We start from the raw sequence: 21,393 nt of genomic DNA, 5'->3' as shown, positions 1-21,393 counted from the left end.
TGATACAGTAATTCATGGTAAAGGAGCCCCAACCAAGTATTGAGTGTATAAATGAATATATTTTTCAGAAGTTGGACATTTCTGTATTGTAAATCCTTTTTTTTGATTGATCTTAGGGAATATTCTAATAATTTGAGATACTGGATTTCTGACTTTCATGAGCTATAAGCCATAATCATCAAAATTAAAACAAAAAAGGCTTTAAATATTTCACTTTACATGTAATGAATATAGAATATATGAAATTTTACCTTTTTGAATTAAATTATGAAAAAAAGGAACTTTTTCATGGTATTCTAATTTTTTGAGATGCACTAGTATATTGGAATTTCTCATGTATAAGGGCTCATGGGTGTATGTAAGGGAAAAGTACAGATTTTGTAAGGGCATGGGGAACTAAAGGTTGACATGTGTGTGTGAGGCAACAGTGCTAACCACTATTGCTGTTTCTTTTAAATACTTGATCACAAAGTGATATATCTGACTTGATGCGCTCTGCCATTTTGTTTTTCTCTACTCACAGTATATAAGCTGATATCCTAGTAGTAAAGTAGCCAGTTAGAGTGCACGATTGCTCATATCCAATGACTGTGGACAGAATAAACTGTAATATCTTTAAATTATTTGAGCCAATTTTGGATGGTTCTATACTTTAACATGCTCGATTCAGTGAGCCAGTGACTATGAAATTCAAATGTAATGTCTGCTTTAAATCATTGGTAAGTACACATGGCCAGATTGGATAATTATGGATCGATTAGAAAAGTTTTCTTGGAATGTGACTTCTTGGTATCATTAATTTATGGACTAACGAGAGCTTAGAAAAAGTCTACATTTGATTCTACACGTGACATTTTCCATGTGACTGCTGTTTTTTCCTCTCACCATGAGGTGGGAAGAAATGTCATGACACTGCATGACAACGACAATTTCAAAAATGTCAATGTCATGCAGTGACGAAAAATCAGATTTGGAGTGGAGTTAAAATGCTTTGTACAATTTGGACCACTGTAAAGTAGAGCAATATCCTAATTTCAATGTCATGATAAATTACAGCACAATATAACACAACGTAATAACATAAAAAAAGATGATCAAAACCACAATATGGTATTTTTGCTATATCATCCACAACTACTGTGAGGGATAAGGTGACTGCTGATGAATCTGGAAATAGAGATGAACTGACGGACAAATGATTTATTTCAATGGTAACAAGAAAAACTCCAACTCGAACAGATCAAGAACTTTTCCGGTAGACACAGATACACGACCGTTCAAAAGTTTGGGGTCACCCAGACAATTTTGTGTTTTCCATGAAAAGTCACACTTTTATTTACCACCAAAAGTTGTAAAATGAATAGAGTGCTTTGAGGTCAGCGCGAACCTGGCGGCGGCCATATTGGAAGTCAAACGTCGCTGTGTCAGTGCATTGTTGTTGCTCAGCGAAGCAAAACGCCAAATACGTGTGTCATTGTTGGCTGTAGTAGCCGGGGGGAAAAGGGTGGCAAAAGCTTCCACAGACTCCCTAAAGTCGTGACAAACCCGGGAATTGCAGCACAGGAGAAAAGCGAGCGGAGGAGACGACAGTGGCTGGCTGCCATTAACCGATCAAATTTAGGACTAGACTGTATCCGGATTTGTTCTGATCACTTTGTGACAGGTAGGTTAAATTGTCTTGAATTTCATAGTTACTAAAATAAATGTGATACAAACTATTATCTTTTCTATGTACTTTCAGCAATGATTAATGGATATATTTGTCACATTAGGTAGCTTATGTCTACTGCAGTGCATTGTTGCATCAAATGGCATTTAAGATCTAGGCCTAGTAATGTTTATGTACACATGCTGTTAGTACAAGTTACATACTAGGCCTACATTTTATTCACTGACTAAAATAATTGATAATTATGCGGCAACAAGCTGGGGTCAGCTTTCCATTCCTTCTCACTAACAGTGTATGGATCTACATTCCCAATGAAACGTACCTTCTCAGCATAACGCTCCCGTGCCTGCTTATCCAAACTTTCACAGTAGTGCTCCATCACTTCAGATGTCTAAATTCTTAAAAAAATCAAAGCTTCTAAGCCCTCTAACGCGGAAACGAATCGGTGAATGTGTACTCTATGATGTGTACTCTATGCGCGCTCTGGAGCGAGTGACTTCCAAGATGGTCGCGCCGACCGCATGGTTACTATTTTTAGCATCATCTCGGAGCACTCTATAGAAAATATAGTCGAGACATTTTTCTGGCCATTTTGAGCATTTAATCGACCCCACAAATGTGATGCTCCAGAAACTCAATCTGCTCAAAGGAAGGTCAGTTTTATAGCTTCTCTAAAGAGCTCAACTGTTTTCAGCTGTGCTAACATGATTGTACAAGGGTTTTCTAATCATCCATTAGCCTTCTGAGGCAATGAGCAAACACATTGTACCATTAGAACACTGGAGTGAGAGTTGCTGGAAATGGGCCTCTATACACCTATGGAGATATTGCACCAAAAACCAGACATTTGCAGCTAGAATAGTCATTTACCACATTAGCAATGTATAGAGTGGATTTCTGATTAGTTTAAAGTGATCTTCATTGAAAAGAACAGTGCTTTTCTTTCAAAAATAAGGACATTTCAAAGTGACCCCAAACTTTTGAACGGTAGTGTATGTAAAAAGTTATGAAGAGAATAGATCAACATGTGACTTTGGATAAACATGTGACGCTGAAATGTTCACCACAAAACAAACCACTGGAAAATTTCAAAAACAGAAAATCCGGTTACAGACTGCACTAGATGAGTCTTTAACATTCATGCTCAGTGTTGTTTGTCATTCTGCAGCTCACTGGGCTTTAAGCACCTGTTTGAGGCGAGCGGGCCAGGAAGTAGTGAAGGTGAACTCAGATTAGACTCTGCCATGTGCCACTTAAGCGTCTTTACAGTGAAAATGGTGAGAGAGACATCACGCTGCATTTTTGACCTCATCATGTGTTGCAGTGTGTGTTAACATATCTGGTGTAGAGCTAGTAAAAATTCAATTGTGTGAATTATGTGTGCGTGCGCCAATTGATTATTAATATGCCTTTTTTTTTTTTTAACCAGAGTAAAGATCCATAAAAGTGCCAATACAAGATGTTCCTTTTGTTGCTCAACTGCATATGGCATCAAATGACATAACAGTGGTTCCAGGCTTATTTACCAAATCATTTTTTCCAGGAACGTTCTCTGACATTTGCCATATATAGTATGTGACAGCCGCTGCCCATGGATCATCATCTTAGGATGACTCACATTTGCTGACATCTTTACCATTCAATTCAACAACATGACCTCAAACGACCTTTAAATGACTTACTGAAACGCACACACTCAGATAAACTACCCCTCAGACTATTCTCATCTGCTCTTAAGTTTTACTGATAGATTTTAAAGATACAGAATTACACACTGGTAGTGTTTACTAACTCATTAATTCATTAAGTTTCCCTGCCTACCAAAAATACAATTGAACGAAAACTGAAAACTGAATCTGGAGAAAATTACTCAATACTAGTGAAATTATTTTGCTGCATGGACAGATAGTTTGACTTGATAAGACATCTTAGAATAAGTTGGTTGCAGCCTAGAACTAGGCTTACTGTAATAATCTCAGAATTGGTGTCTTGTATTCTTCTAATAGGAACTCGTATCATTTTTTGCACTGCAGTGAGAAAGACAAAAAATACAATTCTACCTCAATGGTGTCAGTAAACCCGCTGAGAGTTAACGAACTACAAACGTGGACACTTTGAACTACAGCTCCCAAGATTCACAGCGTCCTCTGTCTCCCTCCGACTGAAAGTCAGCTGTCTCTCATTTCCTCAATTACCTGTTCACCTATTTAAGCTCCCCTAACAAATGCTCCAGTGCGAAGTATTGTTCTGTCTTTCCAGTTCATACCAAGCCTTGTTTCTTCTGACCCTTTCGCTAGCTCTCACACGTTTTCGTTCTTGCCTTATCTACCCTGCGTTGTCTGCCGATCACCCGACCCTTGCTTGTTTACTGACGCTGATTCCGGTCCCTCGCTTTGGCTTTGTTGTCAGTCTGCATCCTCCGCACATACATCTGTAAGTGCCTGCATTCTAACAGGATACTTCGCCACAACATAGATGTAGCGGAGGATTCGAAACAGACTGCTCTTAATGCACAGGGGCGTTTGCTAGGGGAACATCAGCAGGTGCTCGCCAACCTCGATACTCGGATGACGCAACTCGCAACTGTGATGTCACAGGCCCTCCTAGCACGCCCCGAGTTTCTTCCTAGCCCTGTGTTACAACTCTCCGTGCCGGAGAAGTTTGCTGGAGACGCCGTCGCATGTAAAGGTTTTTTACTTCAGTGTTCTATGTATTTTGCCACCATGCCTAATCTGTCTGATGAGCACAAGATCGCTAAGTTTTTGTCTTTTCTCGCTGGCAAAGCGCTCCACTGGACTACTGCCGTTTAGAACAAGGGTGGGAAACAAACCACTTCATATGAGCAGTTCCTCTCCCTATTCAAAAGGGTTTTTGATCATGAACCTGAAGGGATTGAAGTGAGAGAGAGTCTACTCGCCTGCTCTTAAGAATCTCGAAGTGTTGCTGAGTACACCCTGGACTTCAGGACACTAGCAGCATCCAGTGGATGGAATGACCCAGCACTGAAAGCGGTTTTTCGCCAAGGTCTGCGCCCAGAGATCATCAGTGAACTGGCCTGTAGAGATGAGAACCTCATGCTGGACTCCTTCATAGACCTAGCTATTCGTCTGGACCAACTGTTAAAACAGCAACCCTCCATCCACAAGGGGGCTAGGCCTGTTCAGCCATCTGAAGATAGCTCGTCCATGGAGGTAGCCCGTACGAGGTTAATCCGCGCTGAACGTGCTCGACGGCGCAAGGAGGGTTTATGTTTCTACTGTGGGAGCACTGAGCATAACATTCGGCAATGTCCAGTCTGTCAGTCCCGAGGGCCTCCAGCAGAAATTCCTGCCAGATCTACAAGGGGGGGTTCTGTCAGTAAACCCGCTGAGAGTAAACAAACTACAAACATGGACACTTTGAACTACAGCTCCCAAGATTCACAGTGCCCTCTGTCTCCCTCCAATCAAAAGGTTGCCAGTTTGGTTCCCGGGACCAATAGGAATGGCTGAAGTACCCTTGAGCAAGGCACCTAACCCCCAACTGCTCCCTGGGCTGCTCTTGGCACGTTGTACATCTGCTAAATGCCTATAATGTAATCACTAGCTACTATTTAATATTTAGTCACGACTCTCAAAACACAGGTCATACCAAAGACCATCATAAAAATGGTACCTACTACCATCTGGTGAGGCATGCCGCAGTACAGATGGGTTGTTTTACAATCAGGGTACGCAAGCTAAAAATCACATTTAACACTTATTATCTTCAATATCAAAAGGCTTGACTAAATAAACTTGGTTGTTTATTGTAGCCCTGTGATCGCTCTATTTACCATGCAAAAAAATTTTGGTGATAATGTTATTTTTGGTGAATGTATGGCAATATATGTCATGTTTAGCAAAATTACTCGTGTCATTTAGAAAAAGTGCTTTTTTGACCACAGGTAGCTCCAAAAGGGATGCACTTAAATCATTCTTTATACCATAAAACAAATATTTGGTTCCATATCATTGGAAACATAGTTAAGTTTTAATGCTGAATGCCAGTAAGTTTTCAGACTATTTTGATCAAATTAGTATGTAATTGTGTCAAAAAAATGTCCTCTCCGAGACAGCTAATTTTTCAATATAAAATAACATATCTAAAATGATCATTTTCATCCTAAAATGTGGTCAAGATATTGGGACATAAATATTAGAGACAACTAACACAAAGCTTACAGTCTTATATTTAAAAGCGCTATGGAAGTAGTGGATTCTGAATTGTCAAAAAAAATGTCCTCTCCGAGAATCTCTTCATTTGTTTCTCCCATCTTATAGCAGATTACACAAAACTACCATACACATGTCAAAAAATTACCTGAAATCTGTTCTTTAACTTGTCCTTCACTTAAAAACTGGTACAAGAACCAGTTTGAATCAATTTGAATTTTGGACCCCTGTGACACAAACTTTGTACCCTGATTGTAAAACAACCCAGATGTGAGTAGGGAGTCAAACTCTTGTGGTTACCAGAGGACTGGCCCCCACTGTAACCCTAGCTATGTAATAGGTGAGAGGCCAAGGGCTATAGAAACAGAGATCAGTGCTGCCCAATGCACCTTAAGGGCCTGGTTAGTACTGGGACAGGAGACTGTCTTACCCCTTTTCCACCAAATCAGTTCCAGGGCTGGTTCGGGGCCAGTGCTGGTGCTGGTTCACAACTCGTTCAACGAGAACCAGTTTGCTGTTCCATAGCTCGCGGTGCTAAGGGAAGCCACGTCATTACGTCGCTGTATACGTCAGTTACGTCGTTGTATATGTCATTACGTCGCTGTATACGTCAGTTACGTCGCTACGTTTGCATAAACCTTGGCGCGAATATCGAAGCAAAAACAACACGGAAGAAGCAGCAGCAGCAACAACAACAACAATAATAATGGATGACTTCGCGTTTGTACAGCTGCTGCTTCTCGTCGCTTAAAAATGGCGATCTTTCACGGTCTTGTTATTGTTGTTGGTCTTAACAACTCCGCCCCCCGCTGACGTAAGCGGTTCTTTCCTCTGGCCCAGCAGAGAGTTGGTGCTAGCCTGGAACCGGTTTTTCTGGCCCCAGAGCCAGTTCTTTGTCAGTGGAAACAGAAAACCCGGTTCCAAACTAAGCACTGGCCCCGAACCAGCCCTGGAACTGTTTTGGTGGAAAAGGGGCATCTGAGAAGATCAGGTCCTGGCATGGGGGGACTCTCAAACAACTACAGACCAGTAGTTATTTAGTTAATTATCAGACAAGAACAAGGAATCTTGATCTGCTGATGGACCCTGGAAGTTAAAGGACTTTTCCAGAATAATATTTCAAGGATATTTTTCCACTTTCATATTTCTTGATGTTTTCCATTACTTGGGCGGGAACCCCACCTAGTTTATAATTTTCCAGTTTTTCAACTATGGATATCAACCCTCATAAAGGATAGCATACATAACTCCTTCATGCAACATTTAAGATGTGATTATAATCTATTATTAGATCATCCGGCCGACAGGCGATGAGTTTATGCCACCATGTGTTGTCTGTCGTCCGTCCAGCATCGTCCACATTTCACAAAAATCGCTTCTTCTCTCTCAATTCTTCACTGATTTTTTTTTTTTTGGCAGGAAGGTAGGTCTGCCTGGGGTGCATATGGATTCTACCCAAATTTGCATAATTGCAATTAATAATGAAGATATGGGGTAATTAAGCTCTAACGAGCAGTTTCCACACAAAGTGCTTCTTCTCTCTCAATTCTTCACCGATTTTGATTATTTCTGGCATGAAGGTAGGGGTACCTAGAGTGCATATAACTTCTACCCAGATTTGCTTCATTACAAATATTAATGAAGTTATGGACTAATTAAGCCTTAATGAGCAGTTCAACAAAAATTACTTCTTCTTGGTCAATTCCTCACCGTTTTGGATTCTTTCTGGCAAATAGGTCGGTATTCCTAGGGTGGATATAGCTTCTATATGGTATGTATATAGCTCACAACAGGGGCGGCACGGTGGTGTAGTGGTTAGCACTGTCGCCTCACAGCAAGAAGGTCCTGGGTTTGAGGCCAGCGAGGGCCTTTCTTTCTTTTTTTTTTTAAGATATTTTTTGGGCTTTTTTTCACCTTTATTTGGATAGGACAGTGTAGAGACAGGAAATGAGCAGGAGAGAGAGATGGGGAGGGATCGGGAAATGACCCCGGGCCGGAATCGAACCCGGGTCCCCGGACCCATGGCATGGCGCCCCATCCACCCGAGCGAGGGCCTTTCTGTGCGGAGTTTGCATGTTCTCCCCGTGTCCGTGTGGGTTTCCTCCGGGTGCTCCGGTTTCCCCCACAGTCCAAAGACATGCAGGTTAGGTTAACTGGTGACTCTAAATTGACCGTAGGTGTGAATGTGAGTGTGAATGGTTGTTTTGTCTCTGTGTCAGCCCTGCAATAACCTGGCGACTCGTCCAGGGTGTACCCCGCCTCTCGCCCATAGTCAGCTGGGATAGGCTCCAGCTTGCCTGCGACCCTGTAGAACAGGATAAGCGGCTACAGATAGATGGATGGATAGCTTGCAACATTTATTGCGCAAGGCGGCCCACTTTAGATCGTTCCTTCTGGACTAGACGGGGCTGGAACGAGCTACACCGTCATGACGGTCTTGTTACACAGTGCTGCTGAATGCTTTGTTCTAATTAGTCTGAAAGTGTTTTGATTAGTGCACTCTTTATAATGGTATGATTACTATAGTAACAAGTGACATGTTTATTTAGCATTTTTGGAAGGCCGCTCCAGTGTCAGCACTTTTTAACAGCCAGAGGTAAAGCTGCAACTTTTCTGACACAGGAAAGACTTCAGGAATTCATGCTTTGCAGATTCTCAGTAACATAAGGTGCTTTTTTTTTTTTTGTCTCATTAACTTTAAGTCCGAGAAAAACTTTTTTTGTATTTGTATTAGCACTGGGAAATTCCTGTGTCATAAGAACAATAAAACACTTTGTAATAAGCTGTTATTGGAAAATAATTAACTTCAAGGTGGTGACAAACCTCATCTCATCTCATTATCTCTAGCCGCTTTATCCTGTTCTACAGGGTCGCAGGCAAGCTGGAGCCTATCCCAGCTGACTACGGGCGAAAGGCGGGGTACACCCTGGACAAGTCGCCAGGTCATCACAGGGCTGACACATAGACACAGACAACCATTCACACTCACATTCACACCTACGGTCAATTTAGAGTCACCAGTTAACCTAACCTGCATGTCTTTGGGCTGTGGGGGAAACCGGAGCACCCGGAGGAAACCCACACGGACACGGGGAGAACATGCAAACTCCGCACAGAAAGGCCCTCGCCGGCCACGGGGCTCGAACCCGGACCCTCTTGCTGTGAGGTGACAGCGCTAACCACTACACCACCGTGCCGCCCCCGTAATTATATATGTATATAATTATATGCTATATGTACCTATATCATGTCACTAAGAACATTTTACTCAATTACACACGTTCTCCACATTCAAACGCTTAGCAAACAATGTATATGGCCTGAAAATGCAAACACGGTGTTTCAGCAAAATTAAAACATTCTGTTATTCTTTTTATTTTAAACATTGTTAATCTTCAATGTCACAATAAATAAAACTATGCATTCATATTTGTGTAAAATCCTGTAATACTACTCTACCTTGTCAGTTGACATGTTTCTTTGGCTTCTGACGGTTCTGTATCCTTCAGCTTGTCAAGAAATGTATGCGTGCAGATGTCCATGAGGGGAACTTAAAGCGTGATTTACGTGATTTGTATTTACAACAGTGGCGTAAAAGTGAATTAAACTCCACAGCTGTAGAGTCTGTAACTGTAGAGTCACCAGTTAACCTAACCTGCATGTCTTTGGACTGTGGGGGAAACCGGAGCAAACCCACACAGACACGGGGAGAACATGCAAACTCCGCACAGAAAGGCCCTCGCCGGCCACGGGGCTCGAACCCGGACCTTCTTGCTGTGAGGCGACAGCGCTAACCACTACACCACCGTGCCGCCTGGTTACAAACCTGACACTGATTATTTTTCTGTAACAGCATGGCCCATCGTTATGTTAAAAAAAATTTAGGTTATTAGTCATTAGTGAGTTTGACAAATTCTGGAATTACCAGCATTGCCTGTATTTTTTTTTCTCCTTTCTTATAATCTCTCGTGTGTGTGTGTGTGTGTGTGTGTGTAGATCTCCAGATAAAGTCTCCCAAGAAAAAAGACAGGCTTTGATGGTTGAATAGTAAAAAATGTCAACATGGCTTCACCAGCATCACTCAAGCAGAGGTGTTTTTTGAGCCACTGTTCTGACAAGAGCCAAGAGACTGATTTTATGTAACTGTTCTATTTTGGAGACAGAGACAAATGGGAGAAAAATGATTTAACAGCAACATGCGTTTAACATGACAGCACTGCCTGATTTCCAGCAGATTGTGCTTTAAGTGCTCTAAATTCAGTCTGAAAGCTGCTCAACATGACATTAAAAACCCCAGGAGAGAAACATCAGCTCCTGGAATCAATCAGGCAGATGTTCAGCAACTCGCTGCATCATGATTGGTCCAGTTAAGCAACTGGACTCTTATCTAAAACCTAACAAAACGCAAGCTAACATCCACTGATTGGAGACATGACTCATTGTCCCGTGCTCCCTTGGACTCTCATGCTGTAGATATAGTTTACAAAGCCCTGATGATGTTATTTTTGCCTCATCTCCCTCTCATCCACAAGCAACCTCACAGGAATACACACACTCACATACACACACTCAATCAGACCCTATTGAAAACTCTTCCTGTGTTCCTCATTAGTGTGGAGTGATTGTTCCATAGGACTTCAGGACAAACTCTGTGCCATTTCTCTGTGCCATGATAAACCCCCTGTTCCAGCCCAGCCGAGAAGCCTGGGCTCAATTCATACACACAAATAACCACAGCATAACATTTACAAACTGGCTTACAATTGAGACAGGATACAATTAAGCAGTTGAGGTTGAAGGGCCTTGCTAAAGGACACAACAACTGTGGTTTGGCGGTGCTGGGATTTGAACTCAACCATTCTGATCAGTAGTTCAAACCGTCAGAAGAAGCAGAGAGAATGCAAATGCCGCCGGGCAGAAGATTAAAATCAGACTGGACAGCTAGAGTAGCAAGTTACAGCACGCTCCACTCATTCTCCTGGTTTCTCTTCCTCAGGGACAAAAAACAAACCCTCCCAATCTTTCTCAATCCTTTTTTACAGAAAACAGTAGAGGGAAAGTCCAGAATGATAATGCCAGTAAACAGAAAGGAGTGTAGTTTGTACAGTATCATACACAGTTTACACAGTACTGATCCAACATGGGATCTTTGGATTCATAAAGTTGAACTAATTTTGTGTTTTGTTTTGTTTTTTTGTACTCCTTTCTTCTTCTTCCAGGAAAGTGCTCCCAGATTTGGCAGCTTGTGGAGAGGATTGCAAAATGTTGATCCGCAGCCTTTAGGGTCAGCTTGTTTCTAAACAGGCTTTTTAAACTTCTTGTTGTCCTAATGATTGGCCTCTTAACTGCATAGGTAACGTGGTTTAACAACAACAACAACAACAACATTTGCAAATCATGCTTAAACTTCTATACGACTAAGGAAGGCTGTCTGTCTCTCCGTCTGTTCACCAATGCTAATCGACACGGCTGGACGCACATACTCCACACTTTGCACATGGATTGGTGACACCTCAGAGGGGCCCAAGACAACCTCTTCGATTTTTCAAAACATGAGATTAGTGCGGGCGGCACGGTGGTGTAGTGGTTAGTGCTGTCGCCTCACAGCAAGAAGGTCCGGGTTCGAGCCCTGTGGCCGGCGAGGGCCTTTCTGTGCGGAGTTTGCATGTTCTCCCCGTGTCCGCGTGGGTTTCGTCCGGGTGCTCCGGTTTCCCCCACAGTCCAAAGACATGCAGGTTAGGTTAACTGGTGACTCTAAATTGACCGTAGGTGTGAATGTGAGTGTGAATGGTTGTCTGTGTCTATGTGTCAGCCCTGTGATGACCTGGCGACTTGTCCAGGGTGTACCCCGCCTTTCGCCCGTAGTCAGCTGGGATAGGCTCCAGCTTGCCTGTGACCCTGTAGAAGGATAAAGCGGCTACAGATAATGAGATGAGATTAGTGCTAATCCAACACAAAATTAATTTCCCATAGGCTACATGCTCATGCTAACATACTGCACGCAGCCTTGGCAGGGAATCCCCTCCTCCACTCGCCTGAGAGTTTCGATTGTACAAGTCCTCGCAATCAGCGCTCCTCGCCAGAGACTTCCGCTAGGGCCGAGTCTATGTCACTGAGGAGACGCAAGGAGCGATTTACAGCATTTTGACAGAACACAGTGAAAATATATATATCATATGTGATATATATGACCAAACCTTCGGACCAACACAGCACCATTCAGAGGAAATCAGGTTCACGGGCAATAACTACTAGTTCAGTACTATAGTAGTCAGTCATAAGCCCTATTCGGATAAGATTAGATTTAAATAAGGGCCGGGGTAAATCATGTACAGGTGCTACTGTGTGATTTTTATTTCTGTCTTCTCTCTGATAGGAAGAATAAATTACTGACTGTTTTCTACTCTGAGAACCTTAGTCTTGTCCATACGGACACCTCAGGTTGATGCAGCCTCTTGTGTTGGGAAAGTTTCTGAACTGCTGCTAATCACTGGATTTAGTATTTATATAAAGTCACCTTCTACAAATAAGCAATTGTCCTGCTGTCCATTTTGTAATTGTCTACATTAGATGCTGCATTAAAAGTTTACATAATAAGAAATCTTTAGGAAGAATGTGCCCTGCGATGACCTGGCGACTTGTCCAGGGTTTACCGCGTCTCTCGCCCATAGTCAGCTGGGCTGGGCTCCAGCTTGCCTGCGACCCTGTACAGGATAAGCGGCTACAGATAATGGATGGATGGATAGGAAGAATGTTTCAGCTCTGTAGTTCCTTGTAAATGCACAGATAAGGGGGAACATTGTTTATTTTATCCACATTCACTGGATATGTGCAATCGTGCACTCTGATTGGCTACTCTGCCACTAGGTTATCAGCTAATATACCGTGAGTAGAGAAAAACAAAATGGCAGAGCGTGTTGCTCAACCAACCGAGGATGAAATAAAAATTCTGCTGAAAAACAAAACCCTAAAAAATACAAAAAAGCAACAAAATATGGAATGAAAGTATTTGATGGTAAGAACATCTCATCTCATCTCATCTCATTATCTCTAGCCGCTTTATCCTGTTCTACAGGGTCGCAGGCAAGCTGGAGCCTATCCCAGCTGACCACGGGCGAAAGGCGGGGTACACCCTGGACAAGTCGCCAGGTCATCACAGGGCTGACACATAGACACAGACAACCATTCACACTCACATTCACACCTACGGTCAATTTAGAGTCACCAGTTAACCTAACCTGCATGTCTTTGGACTGTGGGGGAAACCGGAGCACCTGGAGGAAACCCACGCGGACACGGGGAGAACATGCAAACTCCGCACAGAAAGGCCCTCGTCGGCCACAGGGCTCGAACCCAGACCTTCTTGCTGTGAGGCGACAGCGCTAACCACTACACCACCGTGCCGCCCCTAGTTTATTGTTTATACTGCTTATTTCAGGTTTACCTGCTATACCTCAAATGCCCTTGACTGTTTATTTGCACCAATTTACGTGTGTGTGTGTGTGTGTGTGTGTGTGTATATGAGTATTTAGTCTATGTCTAGTTCTTATCTAGAGTGTTTATACTTTTTGTATTGTTTATTTCAGTTATTCTATTTTTATTTATTGCATTGCCTGTTTGCACCGTGGGTCAGAGAGGACTGTAATTTCATCTGTGCTGTATGTTGAGCATGTATAGCATATTTGACAAACTTGACTTATCGCATTTTTCACAAATTGCTCCTGTCATTTCGCCGGTTTGTTTACATTCTAAGCGGAAATGATTTTGTCAGATGTTTTGCATAAACTTTTTATTAAATTTGCAAAAAATAAAAATGCTCCGTTCCTCAAAATCCAGTGAATGTGGGTAGAATAAAACAGTTATTTCGCTCAATCTTGTCGTCCATGGTTTATAGCCAACTCGGCACTACGCGTCTCGTTGGCTGTCAGCTCACGCACGACTCGATTTCGTGGAATAATTGTTAAATAGGAGCACATATTAACTTAAGGCGGCACGGTGGTGTAGTGGTTAGCACTGTCGCCTCACAGCAAGAAGGTCCGGGTTCGAGCCCCGTGGCTGGCGAGGGCCTTTCTGTGTGGAGTTTGCATGTTCTGCCCGTGTCCGCGTGGGTTTCCTCCGGGTGCTCCGGTTTCCCCCACAGTCCAAAGACATGCAGGTTAGATTAACTGGTGACTCTAAATTGAGCGTAGGTGTGAATGTGAGTGTGAATGGTTGTCTGTGTCTATGTGTCAGCCCTGTGATGACCTGGCGACTTGTCCAGGGTGTACCCCGCCTTTCGCCCGTAGTCAGCTGGGATAGGCTCCGGCTTGCCTGCGACCCTGTAGGACAGGATAAAGTGGCTAGAGATAATGAGATGAGATGAGATATTAAATTAAACCTACAGTGCCGATCAAAAGTTTGTGCACCCCTACTCATTCATCAGTTTTTCTGTATTTTGTATTTCCTACATTGTAGAACAACACTGAAGACATCAAAACTATTAAATAACATCTGGAACACATATGGAATTATGTGGTAAATAAAAAAGTGTTACAAAACAAAACATGTTTCATATTTTAGATTCTTCAAAGTATCCACCGTTTACCTTGATTACAGCTTTGCACGCTATCGTCATTATCTTAACCAGCTTCATGAGGGAGTCACCTGGAATGCTTTTCAGTTAACAGTTGTGCCTCATCAAAAGTTACAGTAATTAGTGCAATTTCCTGCCTTTTTAATGCATTTGAGATCAAACAGTAAATAATAAAAATACAGTAAACAGCCCTATTCCACACCGCAACTGCAGTAATCCATATTATGTCAAGAACCGCTCAACTAAGTAAAGAGAAATGACAACCGTCGTTACTTTAAGACATGAAGTGTCCGATTGGTACTGTATATTTTCACTTTTGAACATGCAAACAAACACCCAGAATATGACATGACAACTTGAACTGTCGTGATGACAGTTATTTCATGCATTTCTGCACTTGACATCTGTAAAAGCTCAGATAGTAATCAAAGCAAATTATGTTCTTTTGTTGAGGTGGGGCACTTGATGAGCTGTCATCTATAACCTTTCTCATACAAAGAAAGTGAGGTTAAGCCAAAAGAATCAGATGGGGGTGAGAAAGGAAATTTTGTTGAGGTCATCAGGTTCATACTCACCGATTCACAATACAGGTTCCTGATTTAGATAACTCCTAGTAAGCTAACCCTTTCTTTCGTTTAGCTCTGCAGTTCATTAATGTACAAAACTCTACTATTACAAACAATGAAAAATGTATAGTAAAAGGGAAAAAAAACCACCAGTGCATACTCAAATAACAACTCTGATGAATGAACAGTGTAGGTATTGATAGTAAAATGTGATTTCTAGTTAATAAGTACTATGGAAGATAAACTTAGCGCTGCACCAAAGATAGGACTCTTGATAAACTCGTAAAGTCAGCATTTTAAATCACAGATAGTAAAGCTTGCCTTTAAAGCTTTCCAAAGAATTGAGTCATGAGCAATGAAAGAAAGAAAGACAGTGTATCTGTAGTTTGTCTCCAACTGCAAACCACCGTGGCTGATAATAAGATAATAAAGATTTGTCCTATTGCTGAATAAGTGTTCAAACTCTTGATGTTTATTTAATCAAAGATCCAACTTCCGTACTGTTGCTCTCAATGAACTAGATAACACGAGACAAAGCAACATATAGGCTGCCATGAAACACCGGCACAGATTTTGGCATCTCACCCCAAAAAGAACCCACAGCAGCTTGCTTTCTCACTGAAGATGTTACAAACGTCTAACCATGTAAAGTAGAAAAGGAGCAGAGATTTTAGCAGAACAGGTTCTCTGAGATAAGCGGTATGGCCTTGCTGGCAGGCTAGACAAGGTGTGGTCACTGGGGTTATACTCCTTGCTTGCACTTTCAAGACAGGTTTAGAATCATTAGTGTCTCAGAGTACTGTATACTTAACAGTTATTCCACGAAATTGAGTCATACATGAGCTGATAGCCGACGAGGCGCGTAGCACCAAGTTGGCTATAATCCATGTACGACGAGATTGAGTGGAATAACTGTTTTATTCTATCCACATTCACTGGATTTTGAGAAACAAAGCATTTTTATTTTTTTGCAAATTCGATAAATAAAAACTTTATACAAAACGTCTGACAAAATAGTTTCCACTTAGAATGTAAACAAACCGACAGAATCTCATCTCATCTCATTATCTGTAGCCGCTTTATTCTGTTCTACAGGGTCGCAGGCAAGCTGGAGCCTATCCCAGCTGACTACGGGCGAAAGGCGGGGTACACCCTGGACAAGTCACCAGGTCATCACAGGGCTGACACACAGGCCAAGTTTACATTAGACCATATCTGTCTCGTTTTCTTCGCGGATGCACTGTCCGTTTACATTAAAACGCCTGGAAACGGGAATCCGCCAGGGTCCACGTATTCAATCTAGATCGTGTCTGGTCCGGTGCTGTGTAAACATTGAGAATACGCGGATACGCTGTGCTGAGCGCTAGCTGGCGGCGTCATTGGACAACGTCACTGTGACATCCACCTTCCTGATTCGCTGGCGTTGGTCATGTGACGCGACTGCTGAAAAACGGCGCGGACTTCCGCCTTGTATCACCTTTCATTAGAGTATAAAAGTATGAAAATACTGCAAATACTGATGCAAATACTGCCCATTGTGTAGTAATGATTGTCTTTAGGCTTGCCATCCTTCCACTTGCAAGTGGTAAGTGATATGCACTGGGATCACACACACAGCGGCTCAATCCCGAATCACTGCTCGTGCGCTATACTCGCGCGCTCTGTGAGCTGCGCAGGGCCGGAGTGCGCACCCTCCAGAGGGCACTCGCTGTTCAGGGCGGAGTGATTTGGAGCGCAGGATGCCTGCGGAGCCGAGCGTATCCGTGTATTGGTGTTGCTGTGTGCACGCGAATCGTGTATTGGTGTTGCTGTGTGCACGCTAATCGTTTTAAAAACGTTAATCTGATGATCCGCTGATACGGTCTAATGTAAACCCCACCATAGACACAGACAACCATTCACACTCACATTGACACCTACGGTCAATTTAGAGTCACCAGTTAACCTAACCTGCATGTCTTTGGACTGTGGGGGAAACCGGAGCACCCGGAGGAAACCCACGCGGACACAGGGAGAACATGCAAACTCCACACAGAAAGGCCCTCGCCGGCCACGGGGCTCGAACCCGAACCTTCTTGCTGTGAGGCGACAGCGCTAACCACTACACCACCGTGCTGCCCACAAACTGACAAAATGACAGTAACAATTTGTGGAAAATGCGATAATAATAATAATAATTCATGAAAAATTAAAAAAGATACATTCTTACCATCAAATATTTTAATTTCACATTTTGTTGCTTTTGGGGCGGCACGGTGGTGTAGTGGTTAGCGCTGTCGCCTCACAGCAAGAAGGTCCTGGGTTCGAGCCCCGGGGCCGGCGAGGGCCTTTCTGTGTGGAGTTTGCATGTTCTCCCCGTGTCCGCGTGGGTTTCCTCCGGGTGCTCCGGTTTCCCCCACAGTCCAAAGACATGCAGGTTAGGTTAACTGGTGACTCTAAATTGACCGTAGGTGTGAATGTGAGTGTGAATGGTTGTCTGTGTCTATGTGTCAGCCCTGTGATGACCTGGTGACTTGTCCAGGGTGTACCCCGCCTTTCGCCCGTAGTCAGCTGGGATAGGCTCCAGCTTGCCTGCGACCCTGTAGAAGGATAAAGCGGCTAGAGATAATGAGATGAGATGAGATTTTGTTGCTTTTTTATTTTTTGGGGTTTTCTTCTTCTTTAGGGTTTTTTTGGTGGTTGGCAAACCAACTTAAATGTGCATTACTGCCATCGACTGGGCTGGAGGGTGGAACAGGCGATATTGGGGGGGGGAACTATATTATTTTAGCTATTTCTGTTTCTTTTAAATACTTGATAATTTCGGGGGTTTTGTTTTCGCGTAGAGTTTTTATTTCATCCTCGGTTGGATGAGCAATACGTTCCGCCATTTTGTTTTTCTCTACTTGCAGTATATAAGCTGATAGCCTAGTAGTAGAGTAGCCAATCAGAGCGCACGATTGCTTATATCCAGTGACTGTGGATAGAATAAACATGGATATGACGCATTAATGTCTGATCTGTGTTGATATTTTCAGTGAGCGTACAGATATTCATTAATGTACCTATAGATGACTCCATTTTGATGCAGGAACATGAGGGCAGATGTGACTTCAGCAGCATAAAAACGTGAACGGGCCTCATCAAACTTCCGTGAGCGCTGGATCTGGAACATAAGGTCTCCCCCGTTCACATATTCCATAACAAAGAATAACCGATCCTGTGGTGAGACAAAGACAAAGAATAGGGAGATGTAAGATTTCATCATGTTTTTGAGAGGTAGGAACGGAGGAAACCAGAGAACCTGGAGGAACCTCACAAAGACAAGAGGAGAACATGCACATAAAACCTACACAGAAAGTAAGCCAATAATCGTGCTACTCTTATAATAATTAATTATCTAATTACAACAAATAAAGGTTCTTTTTATAATGTGTTTTTGTGAGCGTTCACTCATGTAAGTCTCGATGATAGTATTTGTACATTGCCTCAATTATGGCTATAAATTATGCAATTCTGGCATTTCATTTCAATTGATTCTTTTAATTACATTGAAGTTTACACATTTATTCACAAATAATTTGCTTGTTCTTATTTGTTGTGGATTAAAAATAATTCAGTCCACTGCGTTTAGTGGTTATTTGGGTGAAGTAGCCCATTTATACAGTACCAGTCAAAAGTTTGGACACACCTACTCATTCACAGGTTTTTCTGTATTTTGACCATTTTCTACACTGTAGAACAATACTAAAGACATCAAAACTATGAAATAACATATATGAAATTATGTGGGAAACAAAAAAGTGTTAAAAAAAAGAATATGTTTCATATTTTAGATTCTTCAAAGTCGCCACCGTTTACCTTGATGATGCTTTGCACACTACTGGCATTATCTTAACCAGTTTCATGAGATAGTCACCTGGAACGCTTTTCAATGAGCAGGTGCCTCGTCAAAAGTTAATTAGTGCAATTTCTTGCCTTCTTAATGCGTTTGAGATCAAACAGTAAATAATAAATAATAAAAATACAGTAAATAGCCCTATTCCACAACTGTAGTAATCCATATTATGTCAAGAACCACTTAACTAAGTAAAGAAAAATGACATCCATCATTACTTTAAGACATGAAGTGTCTTTTAATTAATAAAAATAAAGAAATGCCATTAAATTAGAAGGTGTGTCCAAACTTTGGACTGGTACTGTATGTAAAAGTGGGGCAACATAAATCGATAAAAACTGTTTTTAAGAAACAGGACAGATCGTGTTTGAAGTCCGGGAAGTACCCTTTTGCCTGTGTGTCAAGGGATCTCTGTAAGCGATAACATAAATTCAGACTTGGGCCCAAATACAACTGTGCCACCAGATTTAAAATATTTATACCCTGGTTATGCTGCTCCACCCACACGTAGGAACGTTTATTTATGGACAATAAAACAACAACTGGGTAAGAACAGAAAAAAGAAAATTGCACTGTTGTGATACTGCTAAATAATGCTCGTGCCTGCATTCAGCACATGGTCTCATCATAATATGGATAACAAGTTTCCTAATGCACCAGTATTGTTCTTGTGCAATGCAAAATCAGTTCTGTTTCCTGACAAACACTACAAGTACAAAGGTATAGTAACAATAGACTTTTAGCAGCTCAGCAGGATCAGTGTGGTCTTTAATCCAGCCTGCTAAAGCTTCTCCACCCCGAGGAATAAGAAAAGGAAAGGTCGGCCTTCCTGCATTCTTGTTTGCTTATGTGGGAAATGGTGGGGGAACATATACAGATATCCATTGCGCTATTTTTCATCATGGTCCATTGTTGCCTTTTCTCATACAGCTTGCAATAAGGAAAGTGAAACGCATATTTTATTAAGTCCTTACAGTAAAACAATACTACAGGTTTGGGGAAAAAGGAAGGGCCTTCCAGGAAAGTAATATAAGCTGCTGATCTCTCTCCTGAAATATCCCCCTGCCAGTGAACTACACACTCATACTGCCAATCAACTACACACTCATACTGCCAATCAACTACACACTCATACTGCCAATCAACCACACACTCATACTGCCAATCAACCACACACTCATACTGCCAATCAACCACACACTCATACTGCCAATCAACCACACACTCATACTGCCAATCAACCACACACTCATACTGCCAATCAACCACACACTCATACTGCCAATCAACCACACACTCATACTGCCAATCAACCACACACTCATACTGCCAATCAACCACACACTCATACTGCCAATCAACCACACCCTCATACTGCCAATCAACCACACACTCATACTGCCAATCAACCACACACTCATACTGCCAATCAACCACACCCTCATACTGCCAATCAACCACACACTCATACTGCCAATCAACCACACACTCATACTGCCAATCAACCACACACTCATACTGCCAATCAACCACACACTCATACTGCCAATCAACCACACACTCATACTGCCAATCAACCACACACTCATACTGCCAATCAACCATACACTCATACTGCCAATCAACCACACACTCATACTGCCAATCAACCACACACTCATACTGCCAATCAACCACACCCTCATACTGCCAATCAACTACACCCTCATACTGCCAATCAACCACACCCTCATACTGCCAATCAACCACACACTCATACTGCCAATCAACCACACACTCATACTGCCAATCAACCACACACTCATACTGCCAATCAACCACACACTCATACTGCCAATCAACCACACACTCATACTGCCAATCAACCACACACTCATACTGCCAATCAACCACACACTCATACTGCCAATCAACCATACACTCATACTGCCAATCAACCACACACTCATACTGCCAATCAACCACACACTCATACTGCCAATCAACCACACCCTCATACTGCCAATCAACTACACCCTCATACTGCCAATCAACCACACACTCATACTGCCAATCAACCACACACTCATACTGCCAATCAACCACACACTCATACTGCCAATCAACCACACACTCATACTGCCAATCAACCACACACTCATACTGCCAATCAACCACACACTCATACTGCCAATCAACCACACACTCATACTGCCAATCAACCACACACTCATACTGCCAATCAACCACACACTCATACTGCCAATCAACCACACACTCATACTGCCAATCAACCACACACTCATACTGCCAATCAACCACACACTCATACTGCCAATCAACTACACCCTCATATTGCCAATCAACCACACACTCATACTGCCAATCAACCACACACTCATACTGCCAATCAACCACACACTCATACTGCCAATCAACCACACACTCATACTGCCAATCAACCACACACTCATACTGCCAATCAACCACACACTCATACTGCCAATCAACCACACACTCATACTGCCAATCAACCA

The 21,393-nt window shown here is 42.4% G+C and overlaps 1 protein-coding gene across 1 annotated transcript in view; it reads right to left on the bottom strand.

Moving 5' to 3' along the window:
• Positions 1-21,393, bottom strand: part of prkcea (protein kinase C, epsilon a) — a 200,174-nt gene that overhangs the window by 27,468 nt on the left and 151,313 nt on the right. Inside the window, exon 11 of the mRNA XM_060940221.1 lies at positions 18,045-18,199. Within this exon, the coding sequence (XP_060796204.1) occupies positions 18,045-18,199 (155 nt within the window). The remainder of the gene's footprint in view (positions 1-18,044; positions 18,200-21,393) is intronic.

The sequence above is a fragment of the Neoarius graeffei genome, chromosome 14 (assembly GCF_027579695.1).
Source record: "Neoarius graeffei isolate fNeoGra1 chromosome 14, fNeoGra1.pri, whole genome shotgun sequence".
Lineage (NCBI taxonomy): Eukaryota > Metazoa > Chordata > Actinopteri > Siluriformes > Ariidae > Neoarius > Neoarius graeffei.
Note: the sequence above shows the minus strand (reverse complement) of the source record. Positions and strands in the feature narration are given on the sequence as shown.